Source organism: Notolabrus celidotus, chromosome 7 (assembly GCF_009762535.1).
Source record: "Notolabrus celidotus isolate fNotCel1 chromosome 7, fNotCel1.pri, whole genome shotgun sequence".
In the NCBI taxonomy this organism is placed as follows: Eukaryota; Metazoa; Chordata; class Actinopteri; order Labriformes; family Labridae; genus Notolabrus; species Notolabrus celidotus.
This window is the reverse complement of record NC_048278.1, coordinates 27,791,781-27,816,000: the sequence shown is the minus strand read 5'-3', so window position 1 is coordinate 27,816,000 and position 24,220 is coordinate 27,791,781. Positions and strand designations below refer to the sequence as shown.

General features: G+C 41.4%; 1 protein-coding gene across 1 annotated transcript in view; it reads left to right on the top strand.

Annotated features, from left to right (window-relative positions):
* The window catches only part of sdk1b (sidekick cell adhesion molecule 1b), a 286,495-nt gene extending 262,508 nt beyond the window's left edge, over positions 1–23,987 (top strand). The window contains 22 exon segments of the mRNA XM_034688533.1: positions 3,808–3,911; positions 4,079–4,149; positions 4,998–5,136; positions 8,061–8,117; positions 8,273–8,374; positions 9,623–9,738; positions 14,731–14,917; positions 15,016–15,145; positions 15,239–15,377; positions 15,380–15,404; positions 16,232–16,246; positions 16,249–16,348; positions 16,828–17,003; positions 17,679–17,773; positions 17,775–17,817; positions 20,401–20,521; positions 20,631–20,647; positions 20,650–20,683; positions 20,685–20,727; positions 20,730–20,759; positions 22,245–22,395; positions 22,398–23,987. Coding sequence (XP_034544424.1) covers positions 3,808–3,911; positions 4,079–4,149; positions 4,998–5,136; positions 8,061–8,117; positions 8,273–8,374; positions 9,623–9,738; positions 14,731–14,917; positions 15,016–15,145; positions 15,239–15,377; positions 15,380–15,404; positions 16,232–16,246; positions 16,249–16,348; positions 16,828–17,003; positions 17,679–17,773; positions 17,775–17,817; positions 20,401–20,521; positions 20,631–20,647; positions 20,650–20,683; positions 20,685–20,727; positions 20,730–20,759; positions 22,245–22,395; positions 22,398–22,549 — 2,047 coding nt within the window. The 3' untranslated portion in view covers positions 22,550–23,987.
* Positions 23,988–24,220: the final 233 nt, after the last annotated feature.

The following is a 24,220-nucleotide window of genomic DNA, read 5'->3' as shown; positions in this document are numbered from 1 at the left end:
AGTTTAGAAATACAAGAACATCAGTTGGTTTTGACCTATAATACTGTAAACCACACATGTGCTACGTTTACAGAGAGCTTGACTGGCCAAGCAACAGTATCTGATAGGGTTGCAAGTAACCATACAGACCTCTAGGCCACTTCAAGAACCTTTTAAGAAATCAGGAATTTAGAATTTCCACATTACTGATCTTTGCTCTCCCCGCAGAGCCCTAACTTTGAAATTTTATTCAGTATGACATGCTGGACTTGAACTTGTTAGAGCAGTCTGTAAAAAATCCTGTGTTTATGCATCCCTGAGGAGAAGCTCAGACGGAGAGAATGAGCGATGCTGTAAATTCTCAGAGAAAACAAAAGAAAATTAGAGCACAGACGTCAAAGTTTTGTTTATTTAGCACACAAAGTTCTGAAAGGTTTTTTGGAGCAAAAAGGAGAAGAAGCACACACACACACACACACACACACACACACACACACACACACACACACACACACACACACAAACATGCCAGGGAGAGAAGAGTAATTATAATCACTGCAGAACACAGACGATCTCAGTCACCTAATCACACATGCACAGCAGGGAATGCTCTTTGTTTTTGTAACTGAATACCTTTTTTACTCATTCTACTTTCTTGCTTGAAATCTGTGCACACCATTTTTCCATTCTCTCTCTTTCTACCGACATTTTTAACATTACATTTTACATCTGTCTTGTTGTCACCACCTCCTTTCCTTCATCCCTGCGTCGACAGCAAAAGCTTCCAAAAATACAAAGATGCAAAGATACTAGGATAACATCCACTCATGTTCTGTAAGAGGGCGTCATTCCTTTCCTGTTTATCTCTCCATCCACTTCTACCTGGTGAGACTGTCATTATAGCAGCAGGTGATAGTGGTCTGGTCAGTCTGGTTGACTGCTCCCTCCACCCTGACAGCCTTAGTAGTGTTTGTGGCATTATTTTGCGAGCTAACAACAAACCTATTTGAGATGCTGGAGATCGTTCCCTCCATGTGTCTGCATCGGGGCGTTTCTACCTGCCTCAGGGAGAGTCTGTCTGCCATCATGGCGGCGGCGGCGGTGCTGTTGTTGTTTTGGAGCCCACTCCATCACTGAATTTTCTCATTATGGCGCGGATGGGGGAATTAGCTAACATCTACACATGCTCACGCTCTTACTTACTTGTTATCTACCCTTAATTGTTGTTTTCCACCGAGACATCTTTAGAACCAAAACATCCAAGTCCCCAGGCCCGTACACACATTCACACACACACACACACACACACACACACCACACACACACACACACACACACACACACACACACACACACACACACACACACACACACACACACACACACATGTTGTTCTCTAACACTTTCAAACACTGTCCTTAACATCCTCCCTGTGCCTCTCGTACCCACCTTCTTTCAGCCTTCGTCTCTTTGATGTTCTATTCCTGCGATACCCACAACCCCACAGGGCCTTCTTGTGTCCCTTATTGCGCCTGGCTCATTATTATACAAGAAGACACTTCTGCAGCTCTCCTGTCTTCAGTCTCTTGTCGCCTGCTGAATGTCTGACTGGTCCTCTGTATCCTCTGAGGCATTGAGGAAAATAAGTCCAGAGATGGGCCTAGTGAGAATATGTGAGCTGTGGTTTAAGGAGGTGAAACACATCGCTTCTGAGAAAACTTACTACTACAATTAAGACATTTTTGATAAATATGGACAGATACTGACACTCTTTTGTTTAAATTGAATGCAGATGAGGACATAATGAAGCTATTGACATTATATAACGCACCAAACCACAGACTCGTTGAGCTGGTCCCTGACAATGTGTTCACTCTCACTGCTCTGATTGTAAGTGGCTCTAGAGCAAAGTGTTTGAAAAATGAATGATTCAAATTGAAATTCTGGGTCCATTAATGCATTCACCTAACACAGAAGGGAAATGCAGATAATATCATTTGTTAGTGTGAATGTGTAAAAATACCTTTGAAGTTAAGACAATTACAGAAGGTGTGTGATGATTATAATTCATACCCTCATCTGCTATTTAAAAGCCACTGTGAAAACATGTGTGTGAGAGGAGGTGATGCTGGTTTTAGGAGGAAGATCTTCTCAAAGTGTTGAAGATATCCAGTGGAGATTCCTTTTTTGACAGAAGAAAAAGACAAAAGTACTAGACAATGTAGAGCTCAACTAATCAAAAGAAACTTTGTGAACATGTCTTTTGTGTTTTTATGAGGCCTTCACAGGGCTCCTTGTTGAGGAACCTTGAGTGGGAAAAAATCAGAGAAAAATCCTCTTTGTTCTCTAAAGTTTTGACATTGTTGCAGAAATATTCCAGTAAATCTTTAATTTTCAATCAGAACGCAACTCTTCAATCATTGTGCTAATAAACTAAACTACTTGATATCAGTAACATGTTCAAGAGATACGGGAAGATTCAAAGATGTTTGCAAGGCAAGGCACAAGGAATGAAACACAAGAATCCAAAATTAGTGTTGTCATCAACCGAGACCAAGACATGTCCGAGACCAGAGTGCACCGAGACCAAGACAAGACCAAGACATTTAGGGATCGAGACCGAGTCAGGACCAAGACCAAAGCAGGCTGAGACCGAGACAAGACCAAGACCATATATATCAATGAAAAGTCATGATGAGAGTAAACAAAATAAAATACTTCTGTTTATTTTATTTAAGTTTGCTTTTAATACAATTGAAAGCAACAAACAAGATTTGGTTTGGTCTTTGCTGCCTTTCTCCTGGTGTGCTGTGAGAGACTTTTGACTCCTTAAGCTTCGTTTTTGTCATTGTTAGTTAAACTTTCGCTTTTGATGAGCTAAAATGGTGTTTTCTGTCATTTTTTATTTTTCTTTAGATAATATTTGTAATGTTTTTATCTGATGGGTTATAGGTGTTGACACAGAGTGCATCAGTTATGGTCTGGACCGGTCTGGATATAAAATACGGAGTTCGCCCAGTCAGAGACCGAGACAAGACTGAGTAAAAATGCTTTCAATTCCGAGATGAGACCGAGACCTTAAATAAGTGGTCTCAAGACCTGTCTGGAGTACTACAACACTATCCAAAACTAAAGATCAATGGCTGCAGTTTGTGAAAAGTCATCACGGGCACTGAGAAGTGTTTCCTTTTTTTCTTTTTTCTTTTTTATATTTTTTGGGCTTTTTCACCTTTATTGACAGGACAGCTGAAGATAGACTGGAAACGAGGGGAGTAGAGAGTGGGGGAAGACATCCAGCAAATGGTCGACCAGCCAGGAGTCGAACCGGTGACCTCTGCGACAAGGACTATAGCCTTGACACGTGGGGCGCTTAGACTGCTAGGCCACCAAAAGTGTATCTGATTGATAACTTTAGAGCGCATATGGACGCTAACTGATGTCACCTTAAGGTCCTACAGTGATTAATCCAGTGGTATATGTGCTGTAGCCTTGGACACTTTTGACACTTTGGTAGCATTTCAACATAATGCTAGTGCAAAAAAAAGGCATGTTAAAGTATTGCTTTAGTTTTGTTGGCTGAATTCAAAATGTAATCAATGTGTCAACTGGTGTAGTCAAATAAGATGAAAAACATATTGTAAATCATTATGGTGCAGCCATGTCCAACAGCTGTTAACTCATTAAATAGACAGATGTGTCAATGTACGCCTGGATTATTAAACACAGGGAGATATATTCAAATTATAGATTTTTGTGAAACACTTCAAAGATGTTCCTCAAGCTCCAGTTTTCATCCATGCATGTCTCTGTGTGTGTTTATATCTCCAGGCTGAAGCCCTTTACATCGTATAAGTTTCGGATGCTGGCCACCAATGATATAGGAGACAGTGTCCTCAGCAAAGAGACAGAGGCTGTTACGACTCTGCAGGATGGTGAGAGACTGGGAACAGTGCTGGAGCAGGGGAGGGATGATGGAAGGAGACAAGGCGCCCTGTGGTCTTGAAAACATGATGGAGATGAAGTTAACAATGTGAGAGAAGCTTGTCTGCCTGTGCGTCTTTTCCTTCTCCCTCACTCTCCTCTGTGATTTCTCTTCCAGTGCCTGATCAGCCTCCAGTGATCCTCGCAGTGAAACCAACAACCACTACCTCTGTCCTGGTGCAGTGGAAGGTATTGTCAGACTTTTGATGCAACAGAAATCTCTAAAATACACTTTTGATATACACACAGGCCTCACAACAAAACTGGGAGTGCAGGTTAATCACCTGCGTGGAGAATTAGACCCCTCTAGACTTTCTGTTTGCAGTGTTTGTATGTCTCTTTGTGTTGTGTGTGTGCGTTACTGTCTGTGGGTGCGATTATCATTATTTATTAAACCAGGAAAGGTCAGAGGGTAGCATAGAATGATTGGAGGGACGGCGAGAGGGAGGAACAGACAGACGGAGAGACAAACAGTTCTGGCTGTGAGAGAGAAATGATCAAAATTTTAATGAGGATGTACCAGCAGGAGTTTTGTTCGAGGGCGAGAGAAGAAAACATGAGCCATGTCCAACAACAGAGAAAAAAGAGAGAAAAAGGAAGGAAAGAAGGTAGTTTCGAGCAACAGTGACATGTGAATAGAAGGTAAATACAGCCTGGCTACATCACTGCTTGTCACTGTTTCACTTCTGTTTGGAAGTGTCGTCTCTCACTCCTTCAAGCCTTATGTCAAAGCAGAGGAAGCCGATGAAAAACAAAGTCACCCGCAATTCATCATCCTTTACATGAGTGCCAAAACCACTGAAGCATCACTCTGTCTATGTGGGTTACAGCCAGACCAATCTGCCAGCCCTTTAAAGTGGACTCTGCTGATAACATACTGCTCTGAAAGCCCGCCAGCATCCTGTCACTCATCTCACTTCACCAAGAAAAGGAAAATGAGCACTGTGAAGAATTCTCTGAAGTTTCTGTGTGAGGAATAGAGTACTAATACTTCTCTACATGTGATTGTGTGTGTGTTCTCGCTTGTATGTTTTCAGCGGCCAAGCAACGACAGTCTAAACGGTGTGTTGACTGGATACCGGCTTTATTATAGAGAGCTGCCAGCAAACACCTCCACTCCAAATGAAGTAGAAGCCCAGGCAACCAAAAACAACACCACAAGTGCCCTCATTACAAGTGAGTAGACTCGGTCCTAATGTCAACTGTTCACCAAGTCTGCCAAATGCAGGTGCCACTTCTTAAAAACCTTGGTAACTTTAATCTCCTGGTTCTTGCTTGTGGATGGACTCAGATCTAGCTGAAAGATTTGATCAACCGTAGATATCTAGTAAATACAAGGATACTTTATTTGTCATTCTGACTGTGTGAACATAAGAGAATGAAATGCAGAACGTAAGTCTTACTGCAATAGATAAGTACTCATGTTGTGATAGGTAATAAATAAATAATAGACGTGGAGTAAATGATAGATACCTGTAAAAATGAAGAGCTATATAAAACCAATATGGTAGCTATGTAGCTGACTGACGTTGGCTGCTTGATTGGCTGAAAACGCATTCTCATGACGAACTCATGATGTGAAAAACACTGTAATGAAAGAAAGGTCTCCTGTAATGCTTTAAATGGCTGCTTACATGACATCCTGCTCAAAGATTGAAGCTAAAGCTACAGGTGCTGGTTTACATAAAATACATGGCATCAGGAATAACAGCATTGTTATAATGAAGCATCATTAAGTAGAAAACATAATGCTAGCCAGACTGTCACTTCCATCTCACAGAACCCTGTTATGTTTGTATGAAGCTTTCATACTTCTTTTTTATTTTATTCATTTAACCAGGAGAAAACCACATTGAGATTAAAACTATCTTTTTCAAGTGTGCCCTGGCAAAGATCAGCAGCAGCACATTCCAGAAAAGTTACAGACAAACAACACATAATTCTAAAACATTACAACATGCGTATCATGGGTTTCAGAAAAAAAGTAATCGGTCAAAGCATCTACAAACTGAAGCATCTCCCTCAAGAGCCTTCAGTCTGCTTTTAAAAACATTCAAAGAGACAAGCTCAAACCGAGGCTCTCCTGCAACAGGTTCCAGGCTGCAGGAGTATCTAAAACTCTTTTTACCCATTTCAAGACGCACTCTGGGGACTGAAAGCAAAAGCAAGTTTTGTGACTGGGTCACAGAGCGGAGACTGTAGCTTCCAGTATTTTTTAAATGAATAAAATCACATAAATAAGACAAGTTAAGAATCGCCTTAGTGATGTAGCCTACGTGTAGACAATGCAGTCCAGCCAACTCGAGCATACAGGGAGCAGTGATGGGTTAGAGATTTAAAACCTGCAATAAACCTCAGAGCTCCATGAAGAACGGTGTCCAGGGAAGTGAAGAAGGATTAGGCCTAACCAAAGTAGCTGGCAAATGTATCACCATCATAGATAAAGTAGCCGGGGTAGCTGGAGTCTAACCGTTCAAAAAAGGGACAGAACAGTTCGAACTCTTAGCTTAAACTCAATGTGTTTATTTGCCTTTGAAAAATGCTTTTTCCCTTCTATCAGGAGTCAGACACGCCAACAATTGCAGCTTACGCCAGCATACATTTTGAAAAGGACATCATTACAGTAATTTTATAAATGCTGAGTGATGCTTGTCACACTTCAACTCCGTGCTCACTTCTTCAAGAGAAATGGGAAAATCAAAACTTGACGGGTTAAGCTATTTTGTTCCATTAGAGGGATTAAGTGAATGATGTCATTATGTTTTAGGATTTTAAGGAGCTGTAATTCCATGTCGAACGAAATGCAGTCCTTTTTTGATTGTGCTGAAAACATGACAAACCACAAATTATATCCATCCACTATCTATATACCTCTTTTCCTGTCTGGGGTTTTGGGGGTTTTAGGGCCGATCCCTGGTGTCACCGTGCAAGAAGCGGGTAGTCAATCACAGGGCTGACACACAGTAAAAGAACAAATAACTTCTCACACTTATGCCCACCTGACAGTCAGCTTGTCAGCTTATTGAGCATGATTTTGGATTTTGGGAGGCAGCTGAAACACCAGGACAGAACTCACACATGCACGGGGAGAATATGCAAACGCACCCCTGCAGCCCTACAGGAGTCATGCTCCAATACATAATAGTGATTTCATTATACCGTTAATTCCATAAGCAGCTTTATTGAAATCCTTGATGTAAGAAAAATGCTTTATTGAGCAAACTTCCGCCCATCACTCCACCTTTGGTGTTACACATTGCACCCTGAAACAGTGTATTGCTGGTATCCCAGTGTGTGATTTCATATCAGACTACAACATTGCAGGAGCACAGAAGGCATGGCTTGTAAACATACAACGGGAGCGCTTCATATACACGCACTCAGACATGCACAGCCACAGACACACTCACAGTGCTGCTCCAAGCTGCCAGTTTAGACCCCACATCATCACAACTGGCTCCAAACCATTCAGCCATTGTTAGGGAGGATTAGAGGTAGAGGGACTCTGCCCCACCATTGTGCCTCCATGCATCAAAGTGGCAGACGGTACGAAACAGGGGTGTTAATGTCTCAACTTAACATGGCAGGATATAAGAATGGGGTCGGGGGAGTCTGTTTGTAAAGGTAGCTGTACGTTCATGGATGTTTTCTTGTTGTTAAATTCATTTTGATAATCACTTATTCTGAAATTCTTGGTTGTCATATTCATGGAACTATTTTTCAGTGCTTTGGCAATTACTTTCGCAGAAGTCTGAAAGTGAAGAGAGGAAAAAGATGTTTGCATTCTATCCATAATAGAGCACACACTAGATGATCCATGATGATAAGAAGAAGACATTTTAATAATCTTTTAGTACTTTTAATAAACAAAGTTTTCGAATGAGGTCACCCTCATTTCACTGTGATATTGAAATACTTCACATCAAAAAATCCTGAATTCTACATCCACTGAGTCTGAAATCTGTATCAAATTGTCTTTCAAATGTTTTCATCTTAAACACATTTATTTTATTGAACAGCATTATATACGATCAGTTAATTAGTAAACTAAAATATTTATTGATATGGCTCTCTCTTCTTCTTTTCTTTCTCCTCTGAAGCTAAGAGCACCTTCAAGACGGTCAGCAGTGCCTCTCTTACCGAGTTTGAGTTGACACGTAAGTAATACATGAAGCATCTTCAGAGACTTTGAAGTTAACTTAAGAATCGTACGGTTAATAGAGCGAGGAGAAAACATGGCATTAAACTCACAGATATGTTTTGCACGAGTGTTGTATGAATATTAAAACAAATACCATTTATTTGTCTTCAGAGCTACAGAAGTTCAAACGCTACCAGATTGTTATGACGAGCTACAACATCATCGGAGAGAGCCCTCCCTCTGCTCCCGTCGACGTGTCTGTTGGAGAGGCAGGTGAGAGGAAGCTGTCAGACCGGTCACAGTTCATTTCTAATAAACATATACATTTGTTTTATACAAACATGTTGTACATTTAACATGTTAGTGTTGAATTAGAAAGTCTTCTCTTCTTTAATAATTATGAAGATTGTGTATGTTTAATATGACTGCTAACATCTAGAGACTCACTTTCTAGCAGAGCTTTGACAGAATCATTTGGTATTCATCAGCTGATGATGTTCGCTCGTGTGTTATGAGGATGAATCTGTTTATGGTTATGCTCAGTTACTCTCATAATTTTAAACATGGCACAAAATCTGCTTTTGAATACTATATTAGAACAGTTGCAATCTGGGACAATGCTAAATGCGAGGACTTCGAGTAAGGGCTCAAACCCTTTTATTGTGTGTTTTTGTTTTGTCCCCTTTCTGTCAATTGTAAGGTTTCTTGGTTCTCTCGTCTCCCTCTCTTCTCTTTTTTTGACGTGTCCTGTTCACGCCTCCTGTCATGCTCTCATTGCCCCTTGAGTGGCATTGCCTTTGAGGGGCTGTGTGTTTGTGTGTGTGTGTGTGTGTGTGTGTGTGTGGGAGAAAGAGATAGAGAAAGGGAGCATGGGTATGTCTTGGTGTGCATACATGTAGACACATCTGAATGCTGTCAAGCACAAGGTCGTCTTTTTCGCAGCGATGGCCCAACCCCTGTTAACTTTCAAGAGTCAAAACATGGTCCCATTACAGAGACAGGAGTGTAATTTATCACTCACACACATACACACACACCACACACACACACGAACAAAGGGAGGTTAACACAGAAACAAGAGTGCAGGCGTACAGATATATGATATGATACCCATATGCACATTTAGCATTTTTATTTCACACAAGCTCACCCTCCCTCCATCAGACCAGCGCTGCATCCATATTCAAGGAGTGTGTGTGTGTGTGTGTGTGTGTGTGTGTGTGTGTGTGTGTAGGCCATGCATAGCACATGCAGAGGACTGAGAGGTGAGGCTAAGTAGGAAGGAAGCAGAAAAAGGCTGCAGGGGAATGATGAAATGAGGTGATATGGCCTTTTTCTAGCCTCAGGTGCACATAGCTGAGTGTTGGTGCATATGTGTGGTACAGTGGTGTAACAAGGTACCGCCTTAGGCCCATTCTAATTGGAAGGGTAAAACATCTCTTCCTCACTCCCCACTCTAACACGTTGCTGCTAGCGCTCTCACACAGAAAACAGTCTGACGAAACACCTCTACTCCTGCAGCTCCATCGGTGGCCCCTCAGTCCATCAGAGTGTCTGCCGTGTCTCCCTCCATCCTGGAAGTGACCTGGGACACACCCCCCCTCGAGACTCAGAATGGACTCATCCAAGGATACAAGGTGACACACAGGAAACAAACACACAAAGATGCACACACAAACAAAAATAGACCCAGACACACAGAGAAGCTGTTTCCATGTGTATTAAAAACCCCTCTCCTCTTGTGCTGGAGGGGTTTTGCGCTGCTGCACCTTCAAGTGTCCTATAGAAAGCAGACAATGAGAGAGAATTAATTTAGAGGAAGAATCTGACTATCCTCTAATGGTTTCAGTATCATACCCCTGCCCGTCTCTCCCCCTCTGTCCCACCCCCCTTTTGCTCTTAGTACTTCAAACACAAGGTTATCTGTCCTGCTTTAGACACATTGATTTCTGCTGGAGTAGAAGGGGGAATGGAGAAGAAAGAAGGGAATGTAATATTTGCAGAGTGTAGGGATGAGATGAGCAAGTGATCCCTGTAGAATCCTGATTAGAGGGGGAGGATCGAGGGGATACATTTTGAACTATCAGAGCAGGCGGACATGGCGAGGGGAGTGCCAAGCAGAGGGGTTTACGAGATTAAGACGAAGAAAAAAAGAGCAAAGAAAGAAAGTTGAATGAATTTATAGGTTCTGACGTCTGTTAATACTCCTACTCTGTCAGAGGAGGAGCATAGACAGCCGGTGGGTCTGGAGGTTGGAGTCACTGCTTGCGTTTTGTCAGAGTCAAGGTTCACTGAAATCCCCAGAGGGCTTGTTAACACAGTAATAATTATGGTTAGGAGTACAAGTAGTCTTGTCAAATGGAATGTCTCACCCCCTTGGATTTAAAAGGTTATCAAAGTTTGCCATTCATTTTGAGTGAAGTACTCCACAGCTTTATTTTTTGAACTTATAACCCTTATGAACCTAACAAAATAGGTAATTCCTTCACATAACTGGCCTTTAGACTCAAGAAACATCAGATTTAATGTTGCGTGCTGTTCAACATCCACCCACTGCTTTTCATTAAGACTTCAAATCTGGAGTCAAGACAAGAGTTGATTTGAAATCCCATTTGAAATTCTTTATCTTATCAGAGCATATCATAATCACGGTCGTTTATGGCAGCTTCAGATTGTTTTTCCACACTAAGCCTCGATGTCTCACCCGCTTACCAACACAGAATAAATCCTCTAAACAACAGCAGAGGGATTATGAAATGACCCGGAGTTTTGACTGCACAAAAGATGTTGGCTAAATTGAACTAACTCTCTTCATGCAAGAGGTTAAACATTTGATTTTGAATAGAGTATATGTGTGACTTCATCTGTATCTCATTATTGTAAAAGCATGTTGAATGAAGAAATGGTGTAATGCTGCCCTCAAGTGCTGCTGAAAAGCTGCTATCTCAATGAAAGGGTTGAAGAAAGCTTTGTAGTGTTTTCTGTCAGGAGCAATAACAAAATATAGACCTTTTTTCAAAAGGAGCTCTTGGCTGTTTTACTTTATAAACCACACTGCAAACAAACAAAAACTAACACTGAGTACAGTTACTTGAATCACTGAATAAAAACATGAAGGAGAAATCTCTTTGGCATCAATCGCTGCCACAGATCCAAACACAAGTAACACTTTCTAAACATTCCAGCTGAGCGTGAGATTGTCATTTAGGTCTCAGTGTTTTTATGTTGTTTGAACCCACATTTATTCAGCCATCTCACACAGGACAGCATAAGGCAGTGGCACAAAGGTAAATTAAAAAATGAATCTGTTACATGCTGCTGCTGGTGGTGGATCTTTCAATCCTGAAGACCATCGGACACTGATTTGCCCACAAAGGAGGACAAAGACAATTAGATCTTTATGAAAGACTTTCTGAAGGGTTGTCAGACTGGGTATGAGTGTCCATAGTCTTTGTTCTGCACGGTCAGCTGTGGTCACAAAGTAGATTTCAGTGTGCTTTCTGACTTAAAAGCATAAGAAATAGAGATCAGTTATCATTCCTTCTAAAGGCTGAGACTGTGTAGTCACAGAACTCAACTCCTCATACATAGCAAAAGTAAAAATGCTTCAGAGAGGGAGCGGACTTCGCCTAATAGTTAAGTTGTGCACCAATGTAGTGGGCGGCCTGGGTTTGAATCCAGCCTGTGGCCTCTTTCCCTTATGTCATTTTTCCCAGTTCCCTACACTATCCACTGTCCTCTCCTCTATAAAATAAAGGTGTAAAAGCCCAAAAGTATAGCTTTAAAAAAATGCTTCAGATAAAATATCCTGTCTATTACTCTTGATTTGATGTTGTATTTGACATCACAAGTGACAGAAAACATCTCACGGACATCTGATTTGAGAAGGTAGCCCACCGCCCAATATAGATTAATGTCATTGTGCAATTTTAGCTGCATTTATTCGCTTATTCATTCAGTCAGTCAGTCAGCAGATTAAAATTTCTGAAACATGTAAACACAGTTTTAATATGTGCTGAACAAAGCCCAAATCTCCATTTCTACCTGTGCTTTCTAAAGCCAAATGTTCCAGCGAGAAGTGAGCTGAGGTAACATGTTAATATGATAAAATTTTGTCAGATACATGTTAGTCTTTTACCACCAAATCATTTAGCATGAAAATAAACAGATTAACACTGAACTATAACATCTGCTACTGCTCAGTCTTGCGTAAACAAGATACTTTATCTGATTTATTTTGAATGCCTGAGGCTCCAGCTCCTCTGTAACCTCAGTGTCTGAATGGATCTGATATGGCTGTTTGTGTTGGTAAAGGTTAAAAACAGGTCCCATGTCAAACCAAGCCTTTTTACCAGACTCTGTTCTGTGAGACAGTGAAAGGTGGAAAGATTCCCTCTGCCTTCAGCTGGAATTATACAACAGATTTAAAGCAAGTGACAATATGTTTGAAGATCATCACTTTGGCGATGCACCTGTCCAGTACCGTAAGGAGCAGGAGGCAAGCTGTTTTAATGCATCAAGCTGATTTTATAGCTGGATATGCATTTATATAGGCTGTTTACTGGCAGTTTAGCTCTAAAGTATATTGTTCATCCTTTTCCACTCATTATAGACAGCCTGTTCTTGTTGAAAGCATGTGACTGAGACTACTACATAAACGTCACACATTCAGGATTTGTACAATACTTAAGTAACACATTTCTCATCTCTCCCAAGTTATATCAAGCTAAACTAAGCATGATAAATTGTTCTTTCTGGTGTGCCATAAAGCCACAGAGAGAATATTACTCAATGATAACTAATGCAGAGTCTGAACTTAGACCGCTTCTCTGAGATTTGAATATGTTTTATTTTGGTGTCATTAAATTGTGACATTTACACGCTATGAGGTCTTATATTGATGTCATGATACTGGATGAATATCTCATGACCTTTGTTCCATTAAGTTTACAGGGACTGACTGAAGTAGCCTCTGTGTCTTCATTACTGGGTGATGTCATGAACGAGAATGGTCAAGTCTATGATTAAGGACCGTTGAGAGGAATAGAGGATCCATGAAAAGAGGCAGGGAGAGGATTGTAGGCCTGTGTGAGGTGCTATACATACCACTGTGTTTGGATTATGTTGCACTATTAATAATATTTTTGGCCTACTTTGAATGACAGACCGTTAGCGGGTAAAAAGCATCTTAATGGTTTGGTTTACATTCAAAAGTTAGCTTGAGCTCAAGTTAGTGCTGAATGCAGATAAATCAAAGACTATGCTATTTTCAAATGGCAAACAGCTTCCATCTCACCTTCCCAGGTTGTCTACAGTACTGCTCATGGGGTTGAAATTGAAATGGTCAAGTCTTATAAATACTTAGGCCATTCTGCTTGATGAGAACCTGTCCTTTACACTGCACATTGATAAACTTGTTTCGAAGTTGAAGCTGATATTGGGCTTTTCTTTTTAGAAATAAATCATGTTTTTCATTGAAAGTCAGAAAACATTTGACCACCACGACTTTTTTTACCCTTGTTGGACTATGGAGACCTGCTTTTTATGACTGCTCCTGATCAGTTTTTAAAGAAATTAGATACTGTATATCACTGAGCTTTGCGTTTTATTACCGGTACAGCTATCCTGTACATCACTGTTCCTTATACGCTGTCACACACTGTCCATCTTTGTCCGGTCGGAGACTCTCTCACTGGCTGATTTTTATTTACAAATATATTCTTGGACTTTTCCCTACATACTTGTGTAGAAACCTCAGCCGATATGGCCTGCGCTCTCAGGACATCATACAGTTGCAGGTCCCGAGAGTCAGAACTGAACTGGGCAAAAAGGCTTTTGCATTTTCAGCCCCGTTTACCTGGAATTATGTGCAGAAGGACTTGAAACTGACACATCTTGTAACTCTGGGGGAATTCAATGTCAATTATAAAAGACAGAGAAACAAGCTCAATTGGATCTTGTGATTGCACTGTGTAATCATGTAACCGTGTGAAACTGTGACCGTATTTATTTGTGTTGTTTTGTGTGCTTGTTGTGTGTTGTAACCTGTTTTGTGCTGCTGTCTCGGCAAGGTCACTCTTGAAAGAGGTTTTAAATCTCAATGAGTCTTTTTACCTGGTTAAAGAAAGAACAAAAGAACATGATCAACTTTAACAATACTGAAAGATTAACACTGTGTCATTCTTGTGATGCCAAGTTGTTAATGAAACAAATGATATAATGTGTCTAAGGAGAATTTACTCCGAATGAAAAGTAATCTAAAGTCTGAAGGACGAGAAAGAGATTGAAATCCTCTCTTTTTAACGACATTTTGGCATGAAATAAAGGAAAGTGTTTTATTTACCGCCTGAGCAGAAAGTGGTATCTGAAAAAAGGCAATAATACCGACTTTACCTTCCTGTTAAACTGTCAACACCAAAACAAATCTTTGTAAAACCAACTTCTCCTCCTTGTAAAGAAGCACTTGTATTTTATATGGATCGATTAGGGGAGCTCAGGAGCCACAGACAGAAAGTAAATACTATATATTGTGGCAGAAATAAGTGAGCGAGAAGAGAAACGGGAGCAGTGGGAGTTGTTTGGAGAAAAAACAGAGCCGGGGTTGTTGACAGTGTTTTGCTGTGTTGCAGATCCACTACTGGGAGAGAGACAAGCAGACCCAGAGTGAGAAGGTTAAAGTGATTTTTGTCCCAGACACCCGGGTGCACCTCACCAACTTGACCAGCTACACACCTTACCTTGTCACCCTGACGGCCTTCAACACAGCCGGAGACGGTCCACCCAGTGACCCCCGTGGGGCCCGCACTATGCCGTCTGGTGGGTAGTTTGAGCCCTTACATTTAAATAAACATGCATCACATTAATTTTTCTCGTTACTTCATTTCTCATTTGATATCCCTCCATGTGTCCTACAGCTCCCAGCCAGCCAGCTTCCTGTCCCTTCTCAGAGGTAACAGGTGTGACTGTCAATGTGTCCTGGGGAGCTCCTCTCACTCCGAACGGACAGCTGGAGGGCTACAGAGTCAACTACAGCCCACTGCCCCTGTACAAGGTATGAACAGGCATCCTTTTTACTCACACGCACATATGTTGACGAGGACACTGACATTACTCTTTTCTGTTGTGTGTGTTCTGGAGCGGAGTGAGTAAAGTGGTAACAGTGGATGTAAGGGGCAGTTGGCAGCGCTGGCTGAAAGTTCGAGACCTGATGAAAGGAGTGACGTACACGTTCAGTGTTCAGGCTCTCACCATCGGCTATGGACCGCCCATACATTGCCAACCCTCACCGCTCAGCCTGTGCAAGGTACGCTGACTGTAACCCTGTGCATGTGTTGATGTCTCTACTTTATGCATAACAGATTAAATTCTAGAAAAGGTGTCACATATGTTACTTATTTGAAGGTATTTTTACCTTCAAATAAGCAAAAATATCTACCAATAGAACAAGTGAAATTTGCTTGTTAAGATTTCTTAAAATAAGACGTAATATTTAGAAAACTGTGATCTTAAAATTAGCTGGGAAAACTTATTTTAAGCAATATTTCACCAGTATATTAAAACTTAGTGTCTCAGAATAACAATTAGTATTTTTTCACTCAAAAATCTGTTTTCTGATAGATTCTCCAATAAAATTCATTTACTTATATCAAGTAAAGGGTTTGTCTTAAATCAAGATTGTCTGTCTTCTACAAATAAGATCTCAGCCTGAAAAATGTATGAAATGTAAAATAAACCTTGTTTCTTCTAAATTACAACTCAAGACAAGATAATTTCAAGATTGTTGGACATAACAAGATATTTAAGATGCATTGTCTTAAAACAAGTCCCTCTATCTTGCTCAAATGTTACTTGTTAAGTAAATGTATCTTAAATGAAGTGGGATAAGACATTTTGACATAAAATGGGACAATTTCACTTGGTAAGATTTTGAGTTTTTGCAGTGTGGCTTGGTCTCCAGCTGACCAGCAGCACAAAGAAACCCCAAAAATCCATACATAGCTTTACTACCTGAGCAAGGCACCAAACCCCCAGCTGCTCAGGGCACCCGGCACAACTCTCCATCAGAGCATGTCAGTAGGACCCTGTTCCTTCTGAGTAACAAAAAACGTGTGTGTGTCTCTGATACTTCAGGCTCCCCTGGCTCACCATTGAAATGTCATCACCCAAGACGTCTTCTGAGCTCACCATCCACTGGACGGAGGGAGACACCGGTTCAGCACCCGTCACCGGATATGTTATTGAGGCTCGTCCTCAGGTGAGCCTCAGACACAGGTCATCCCCTAACTTACCTGATACACATCTCATTATGTGAATCAACTGCCAAGAAGTGAACCTTCCCGAACTCAGCTTTCACCAGAGTCATTAATACCCGCTGTGCAAATCAAACCTGTAGCAATTTCTAATAAAGATGACTGGAGTGTGATACAGAGAAGAGAAGCTGTTTGAACGCTGCAGGACTGATTGTAGACTCTGGTGTAATTCTGCTACTGATAACAATGGTAACCGCTCTTTTATTAATAGTAATACCAGTAATCATCATCCATCATCACGGCCGTCTTCATTGTTATCACATGAAATGCAATCTGACATCTGAAAGGAAATAATTCTCTGAAAGTGTAGCACTTTCTCTCTACTCTTGTCTGCCTGTCTGTCAATTATGATGCAACCTCTAACCTCTGTCTCTCCCACACTCCCCTCCTCTCCCCTCCCCCTGTCTCTGTCTCTCTGCCTGCAGATGAAGGAGTGTGGGATTCCTTCATCCAGACTCCTTCCCTCCCGGCAGCAGGTCTGTTTCAGTGCCAGCTGGAGCGCCTGAGGCCGGGGATCAGCTACGAGTTCAGAGTCATCGCTGTTAATCGCTATGGTTACGGGCATCCCAGTACACCCTCTGCTGCTCTTGCTGGTAAACACACATACACACTTAGGATGATAGTACTGATTTGGGTTTGGCTTAAATCTCTAGACAGTCAGAAAAGCTGCTTTCATCCTTGATGTGCTTTTGAATCTGCTGCCATCTAGAGGGAGAATCTTGCAACTACAGCTGTGCAACGAAAAGGAGCAATGTCCCCGTTCTTATTTCACACTTCTGAACTGGATTCAGCTGTACAGGCTGAGCATGTGTAACATACTTGTGATTGCAGAAACAAATACACAATAAGGCATTAGTGAAGTGATACGGATACAGAGGATGATGTAATACATATAACGCTATGTAGCCTGTTGTTAAATATTCATGAGGGAGCTGGTTCAAAACTATGCACAGCACATACGGATAATATGCAGTTTGTTCTTGTTGTATAGTTTGTTTATACATACAGGGTGCATTCAAATAGTGAGAATATTAATAAACAATAACACTTGAATATGACATTTAAAAAAATCTCCTGTCTTATTTCATTATTTGAATCTCACCCTGCTGATTCTGCTTTAAAGTCACAGTAGGGTGAGTAATCTGACAGAACTACTTCAGCGTGTCTACAAAGAGCGGTCGTAAAAGAAAGGTTGACATCTTCCTCATATGTCTTTCTTTGTTCTTTATCTTCCTGTCTCATTTTCCCCCTCCTCTGTCCCTCCACAGCGCTCTCTGAGCGTCCCTTCTACGAGGAGTGGTGGTTCCTGCTGGTCATGGCTCTGGTGGGGCTCATTCTCATTCTGGTCCTGGTCTTCACACTGCTTGCTGCACGGACACAACACCAAGTACAAGACCTGCGGTACAGGTGTGTGTCTCTGCTCTAATGTCATGCTGTGTAGCCGGACTCGTTGGTGACTCATTGGTGACATGATATTATTTACAGAATGGTTGTTTGCAAAGGATGCTTCTTCTCTCCTTCAGTGTCATCGTCAAAAGGTTCACAACACACGCAAACCCTCCGCTGATTATGACAAAATTTCCACTTTTGTGGTTCTGGAAAGTTGAGACACACATTACTAAACTTTCCATATTTTGTAGAGTGAGATTGCCTCCAGCAGTCTGGTTCCTGCAGGACCACTTCCACTTGTGAGGCTGTGCAAGAAAGCAACAACAAGGTCAGCCTTGTTCCTTCAAGGCAAACAGCACCCTGAAGCATCTCAGGAAAAGTTCCTCCCTGAAGCCCAGTTGTTAATTTCATCAGGCTCCTGAATATATTTTAACAGGGATGCTGAAAATCAGCTTCAATTAATAGTTCTGTTCGTGCCGTTCTGCAAATATGACATTAAGGTCAACTTGGACTCAATGAGGAGCTGATTAGAGGTCAAAGATCGACATCACTGTTCTTATACTTATTATGACAAAGTAGCTAGCTAATTTAAAGTTTGATGTCAACTGACCACACCTTATATTAAAAGACAGGAAAAGTTGTGTTCACTGAAACAAAACCAACTGCTTTCAAGTTGTAACGTAAGGATAATAGACATTAGACATCTCTACAGAGATAAATGACACTGAAAACTACATGAGCTCGTTTTTCTTAATCCGATATATAGTTTTCTTCATGTTCATGACGATCTTGGAGGTGAAGATGCTGGATGTGGAAGTGGTCTGCGGTTGTGAGGCCAGTTGGATGTACTGCCAAATTCTCTGAAACACCTTTGGAGACGGTTTATGGTAGAGAAATGAACATTCAATTCACGGGCAACAGCTCTGGTGGACATTCCTGCAGTCCAGCATGCCTTTGCACACTCCCTCAAAACTTGCGGCATTGGTGGTATTGTGCTGTGTGATAAAACTGCACATTTTAGTGTGGCCTAAGGATTTGCTTCGTCGAATCTGATTCGTCAGTTCTTGCCATAGTCGACGAATTATCAAATTTTTTTTTTCTTCACTGACCCAAAGTCTGCATTGTGGTGACCGTATGACGATAATACACATAACCATTTACAATTAAGAGGATCATAGCTTAAAATGAAAGAGACACTAGAGTAGATAGGTATGAAACTATTTATTTTTTTAATCTATTGCACGCAAAAACAAAGAGGGTGATAAACGAGAAAAAACTCATGAGGCCACCGTCCGTTAAACATGACATTATGAAATAAACATGTATAGTAATCAGCATCTCGATATGCCACACCTGTGAGGTGGATGGATTATCTCAGCAAAGGAGAAGTGCTCACTAACAGATTTAGACAAATTTGTGAATAATATTTAAGAGAAATAGGCCTTTTGTGTACGTAGGAAAATCTTAGATCTTTAAGTGGGAGAAAAAAAAAAGTGTTGCGTTTCTATTTTGTTCAGTGTACATCGCAGGCAATACACATGATAAACAAACACAAGTCATAGCACATATAATTTAAATACATAACTCCAGTGGATCACATCATTTTCTGCAGTGAGATACAAGACAAAAGGTCCCATAATCCTTAGTGCAATGGCAAAAGCTTATTTAAGAAGCCAACAGTTTCTTAAACAAGCTGTAGGGTTGTTTATGGCAACTTAATAATAACTTAACAACTCATAAAACAACCTTTAGCTTTGTATGAACAGTTCTCTTTTATGATATTGAACTGAAGTTGCGTCTACATTTGTTTCAAGAGAAGAGGCGCCACAGGAAACAACAGTAACCCATTCTCCAGTTTTTTAATCTGTTCTGTAGTAGCTTCAAACCCACTCCACAGGGTTGTTCAGAGAGATAGGCAGCAAGAAACTAGAGGAATCAGTTCCTGAAGATTGCCCACTGACATGTTAAAAAAAGTAAACTTGGTCCTCATCGTGCCACATAAACTGCTGATGTGTATCCCCGCTCCTCTTCAAAACTTTTACTCCTGTTTTATCTCTTCTCTCTCACACTTCCTGTGATGTCCTTGGTTGTAAGTGCAGCGGTGCTCTTACAGTCCCTTTGCGTTAGTGTGTGTGTTATTGCGTTAGTGTGTGTGTTGTGTGTGCGCGCGCGCATGTAACAACATCTGTAATTCAAAGTTATCCCTGACAAGTGCAGGTTACATCAGAACAGCTGTTAATCAGAGCTGCCAGGGAAACCTTGGCACAACCTCTGGGCAGCAGAGTGATGAAACACAGTGAGGGTGCTGCAGGAGGCAGGATGAATGAACAAACAGAGAAAGAGAGAGGGCAGAGTGATCGGGGGTCAGTGATCCTCAGAAAATCAACTGTTTTGTCATCACTTCCCTTTATTGATACTGTTGTTTTATTGTTGGTGAATAAATGATAAAGGAATTCACTGTGGTGTCCATTTAGTGTGACAGTGAGCGCCCTGCTTTCATTAGCTTCTTATTGTCAGACCTGAGAGCTTGAGATCAGGTTCACATCAACTATGTTGTAAATCTTTTGCTAAACGATAGTTTGATCTTCTTCCATTCTCCAGTGAAGCACATGTCTACAGCAGAGGAGTCAGTCACACTGGACAATGGAGGTTTCACTGCTCTGGAGCTCAACAGCAGAACGCTCAACACTAAGAGCTCCTTCCTGAAGAAGAATGGGACCAGGTGTGCACTCTTTCATTTACACACACACAAACACACACAAACCTTTTAGATTAGTTGAAGTTTGAATTATTTGGATTGTAAACTATGTTGTACTGGTTGGTGTGTTCAGGTCTCCTCCCAGGCCAAGTCAGGTGTTCTTCACTACTCAGACGAGGACATTGTAAAACTATAACGGAGCCGTGCTCACTGAGAGCACCACCCTCACTGAGAGAAACCCACTGAGGTCTCTGAGTCAGAGGTAGCCCCTCTCACCTCTCTCTGTCTCATTATTTTTCTCTCTGCTGTGTCTACCTCTCCACCTCTATCTGCTTGTTTGTTCCTCTGTCTCAATTATTGGCCTGATAGGAAAGAAACTTTTGCCACTATGTGATCTGGAAGTGTTAGAGAACACATGAACTTAAGTTAATCAAAGATAAGCCTGATAACCATTACTCCCTTAACAACGTTGTTAACTTTGTTGACAGTAAATCTGTTTATTCTGTTAAAAATTAATAGAAGTTTAAAAAAACATTATGATTAAAACCTTTTGAAAGTCAGACTCCCCCAAGGAAGGGTCCCACAATCCAAGTCCAGTAAAAGATTTAAACTAAACACATATCTAAAGAGATCCTCGGATTATTTTGAATCTACAAAGGCCGTATGCTCTTGTTCAAGCTGTCTGTGATCTATCTCACCATGTAAGAGCAGGGTTTGGATCCCTCTTCTTCTCAGGTAAACAAATTGACTGTGGGAGGATCCAGGCTGTTTTTGAAACCGCCTACTATACTAGCAGTACACTGATTTGGCCAAAATTCAGTATGTAGTGTGTGAAAAAGAGCAAAATCTGCAGTATGCCAAAACTACCTGGATGTCGTACTAATTCGGGAAAATTTCACAGTATGCATTGGACCAGTCTCCCTAGCACTGTTTCTCACAATGCACAGCACTCGTTCTGCTTTTTTTTTCTTCTGTTTTTTAGGGGGGCACTCAGTTCTTAGATACTGTGAAAACTACTTAATTCCATATCAACCACTTCTTAACTTTTTAAATCATAAGTGGATGCTAAAGAACAGTTTCTCTATCGGCTTTGCCGTTGTTTACTGCCACTTTTCCAAAACCAGAAATCTAGTGACGTCTGGCCCAGCATACTGCAGAACAGATCGAAAAGAACAGTCACACTACACACTAAATTCAAATGCAGTATGTAGTAGGCATTATCTACTCCCTACTACATTAGTGCATAGTATGTAGCAGGCGGTTTCGAAAACAGCCCCAGTATACCTTTATTGTTGCACCATTCCTGCAATGCAAGTCAGTCAGTGGCACATTGCTGCCACTTAGTGGCGAGAAGTTTAAACAGCTTTCACAAATTCTCTCCTCTTCATGACCGACAGTACATGATACAGATTACAGCTAAAGGAAATGGAATTTAATGGAAGTTAAAGGCTTTTTTTTGTTTGTTTGTTTTTTTTATTTTTAAATCTAAAGAAATGTTTCAATCATAGACTTTCATGCTGCATACATTAACTGCCTCCATATTAATATTAATAAACAACAGAGATATATTGAGTGAAGGCAGAGGTTCTTTGTGTTGCACTTTTTTTTGGTCTACTTTATTTCTCACTACTGGAAGAAAAGTATGTTCAAATGCTTGGTAACATATTATGAGACAGCTGCTGGCTAAAATCAATGACCTCTGTTGAACCCTCATGTTGACCTTTGCTGTGTTTGTGTTTTTATCCAGTTAACAGACAGCGACTACGAGGACGAGCAGCCCAAGCACTCTTTTGTTAACCACTACATGAGTGACCCCACCTACTACAACTCCTGGAAGCGGCAGCCCAAAGGCCTTAAAGCAGCCAGCTCTCCTTTTCCCTACGAGGAGTGTGCCACGGCGGAACAGAGCCCTACTACCAGACCGTGGTCACCCAGCACAGCACGGGTGGGGCGTACACACCTACAGGGCAGCCCGCGCACACACACGTCAACCCTCACACCAACCCACCGGGGTCGCGCACACCTGTGACAGGATTCTCCTCCTTTGTTTGACCCCAGAGACAAAATCTGCACAAATTATTACACACAATATACTAAATGAAGGACTTGGGCTGGTGTGTGTTTGGACTAAAGGAGACTAAGCTTGGAAAGGGGAGGACAAGGGGAGGAGACGTGGGACAGACTCAATGCCCCAAAGACTGAACCTCCACTTCTCACTCGCCTTCTCCCCTTGTGCACCAAGATCCTCACTGTGTTGACAGGAGTGTGTGTCGCTCTCCTGCTCTTTTACGCCTCTGTGTCACTGTGTTCACACACACACACACATTTACTGTTACACACACCGATATTCTCGCCTGTTCCAGAGACTCCATTGAGAGCTGAGAGTGAAGACTACTTGATTCTACTTGATTGCGTCGCTGTCGAAGGGGAGAAGCCGACCTCGAGCTGTAGGAACCTGGAATTTCTGCACAACGCTTTGTTTTTTCTGTATTTTCACTTAAAGTGCACAAACACATGTACGCACTCATTCTTACAGGAAGACGAACTTTAAGGTAGTGGAGGGTTATTTAAAGACGACACAGAGAAGAGCAGCTTTCGTTCTTGTGCACACTGAGCTGTCAGCTTTATAATGCCACCACGGAGGACAATGAGAAGTTACAATCGATAATCAGCGCTGTTGAACTTGATGAAGGATGGAGAGCGAGTGTGGGAGGAGGGCGCTCACAGCTTAAGGCACTCAAAGTGAAAGCAATGTGTGATGATTGAGTTTGGAATATATGAAAAAGAAGTTTTTTATTGTCTAATGCCTGTTGTCAGAGCTCCTTCATCCACAGCCTCCCAAGCCATAGAATTGCACTGAGCCCGACCCTACACATTTCCACTTAATCCTGTCCAGATTTAATTTTCTACGAGTTTGAGAGTGATTTTGAGTGTGACACGTATGCGTCGAAGCCTGCTCATCTGTCTATATTGTTCACCGCTAAGAGAAGCGTGCCATCGTAAGTATGTTTGTATTTTTAAGATGGATTTTGTACAAGGAAACTCTTTTTACGTGTGTGCTGTTGTTTGTAGTTTGGCCATGTTTTTGTAATTCAAAGGTAAGTAGGAAACCAGCACTGGAGCAAGCCCTCAGAGACTGACTGGCAAGAGGGGGAAAGGTGGAGACTGTTGAAGAAGAAGAAGAAGAAGAAGAAGAAGAAGAAGAAGAAGAAGAAGAAGAAGATCATCAGCAGAATGAGTGTAGAACAAGATTACAGGATCTTTTACAGAATCATTCTTGTTGAAATCAAGTGTGATTAAACTTTGAATCATAAGTCCCCTCCGTCTGCAGCCGGGCTGACACACATGGACTTTGTACCTCTCTTCAAGTGCACACTAAAATCATTTGTAAGTCTTTTTCTCTCATGTATAATTTAAAGATTCTCCTGCCTCACTCTGTCACGCTTGATTTGAGTTCCATACAGTGTGTGAATAAATGGTCATTGTTTAACAGCGTGTCTTAGTGCTCTGTTTTAGTCCTGGCGCAGTGAACACATCTCCTTGGATCTTCCCCTACATTACATTAACTGAATTAAAGATGTGCCTTAACATTATGTAACTGCCTCACTGACCTTAAGCGGCTTCATTAGACTCGGTGAACTCAGGCTGTCACTGTTACAGGTGTCTTTTATTTGGTAGTAGAAGCATGTACCACAAAGGACCGCAGCTTTATCAGTTGTTTTC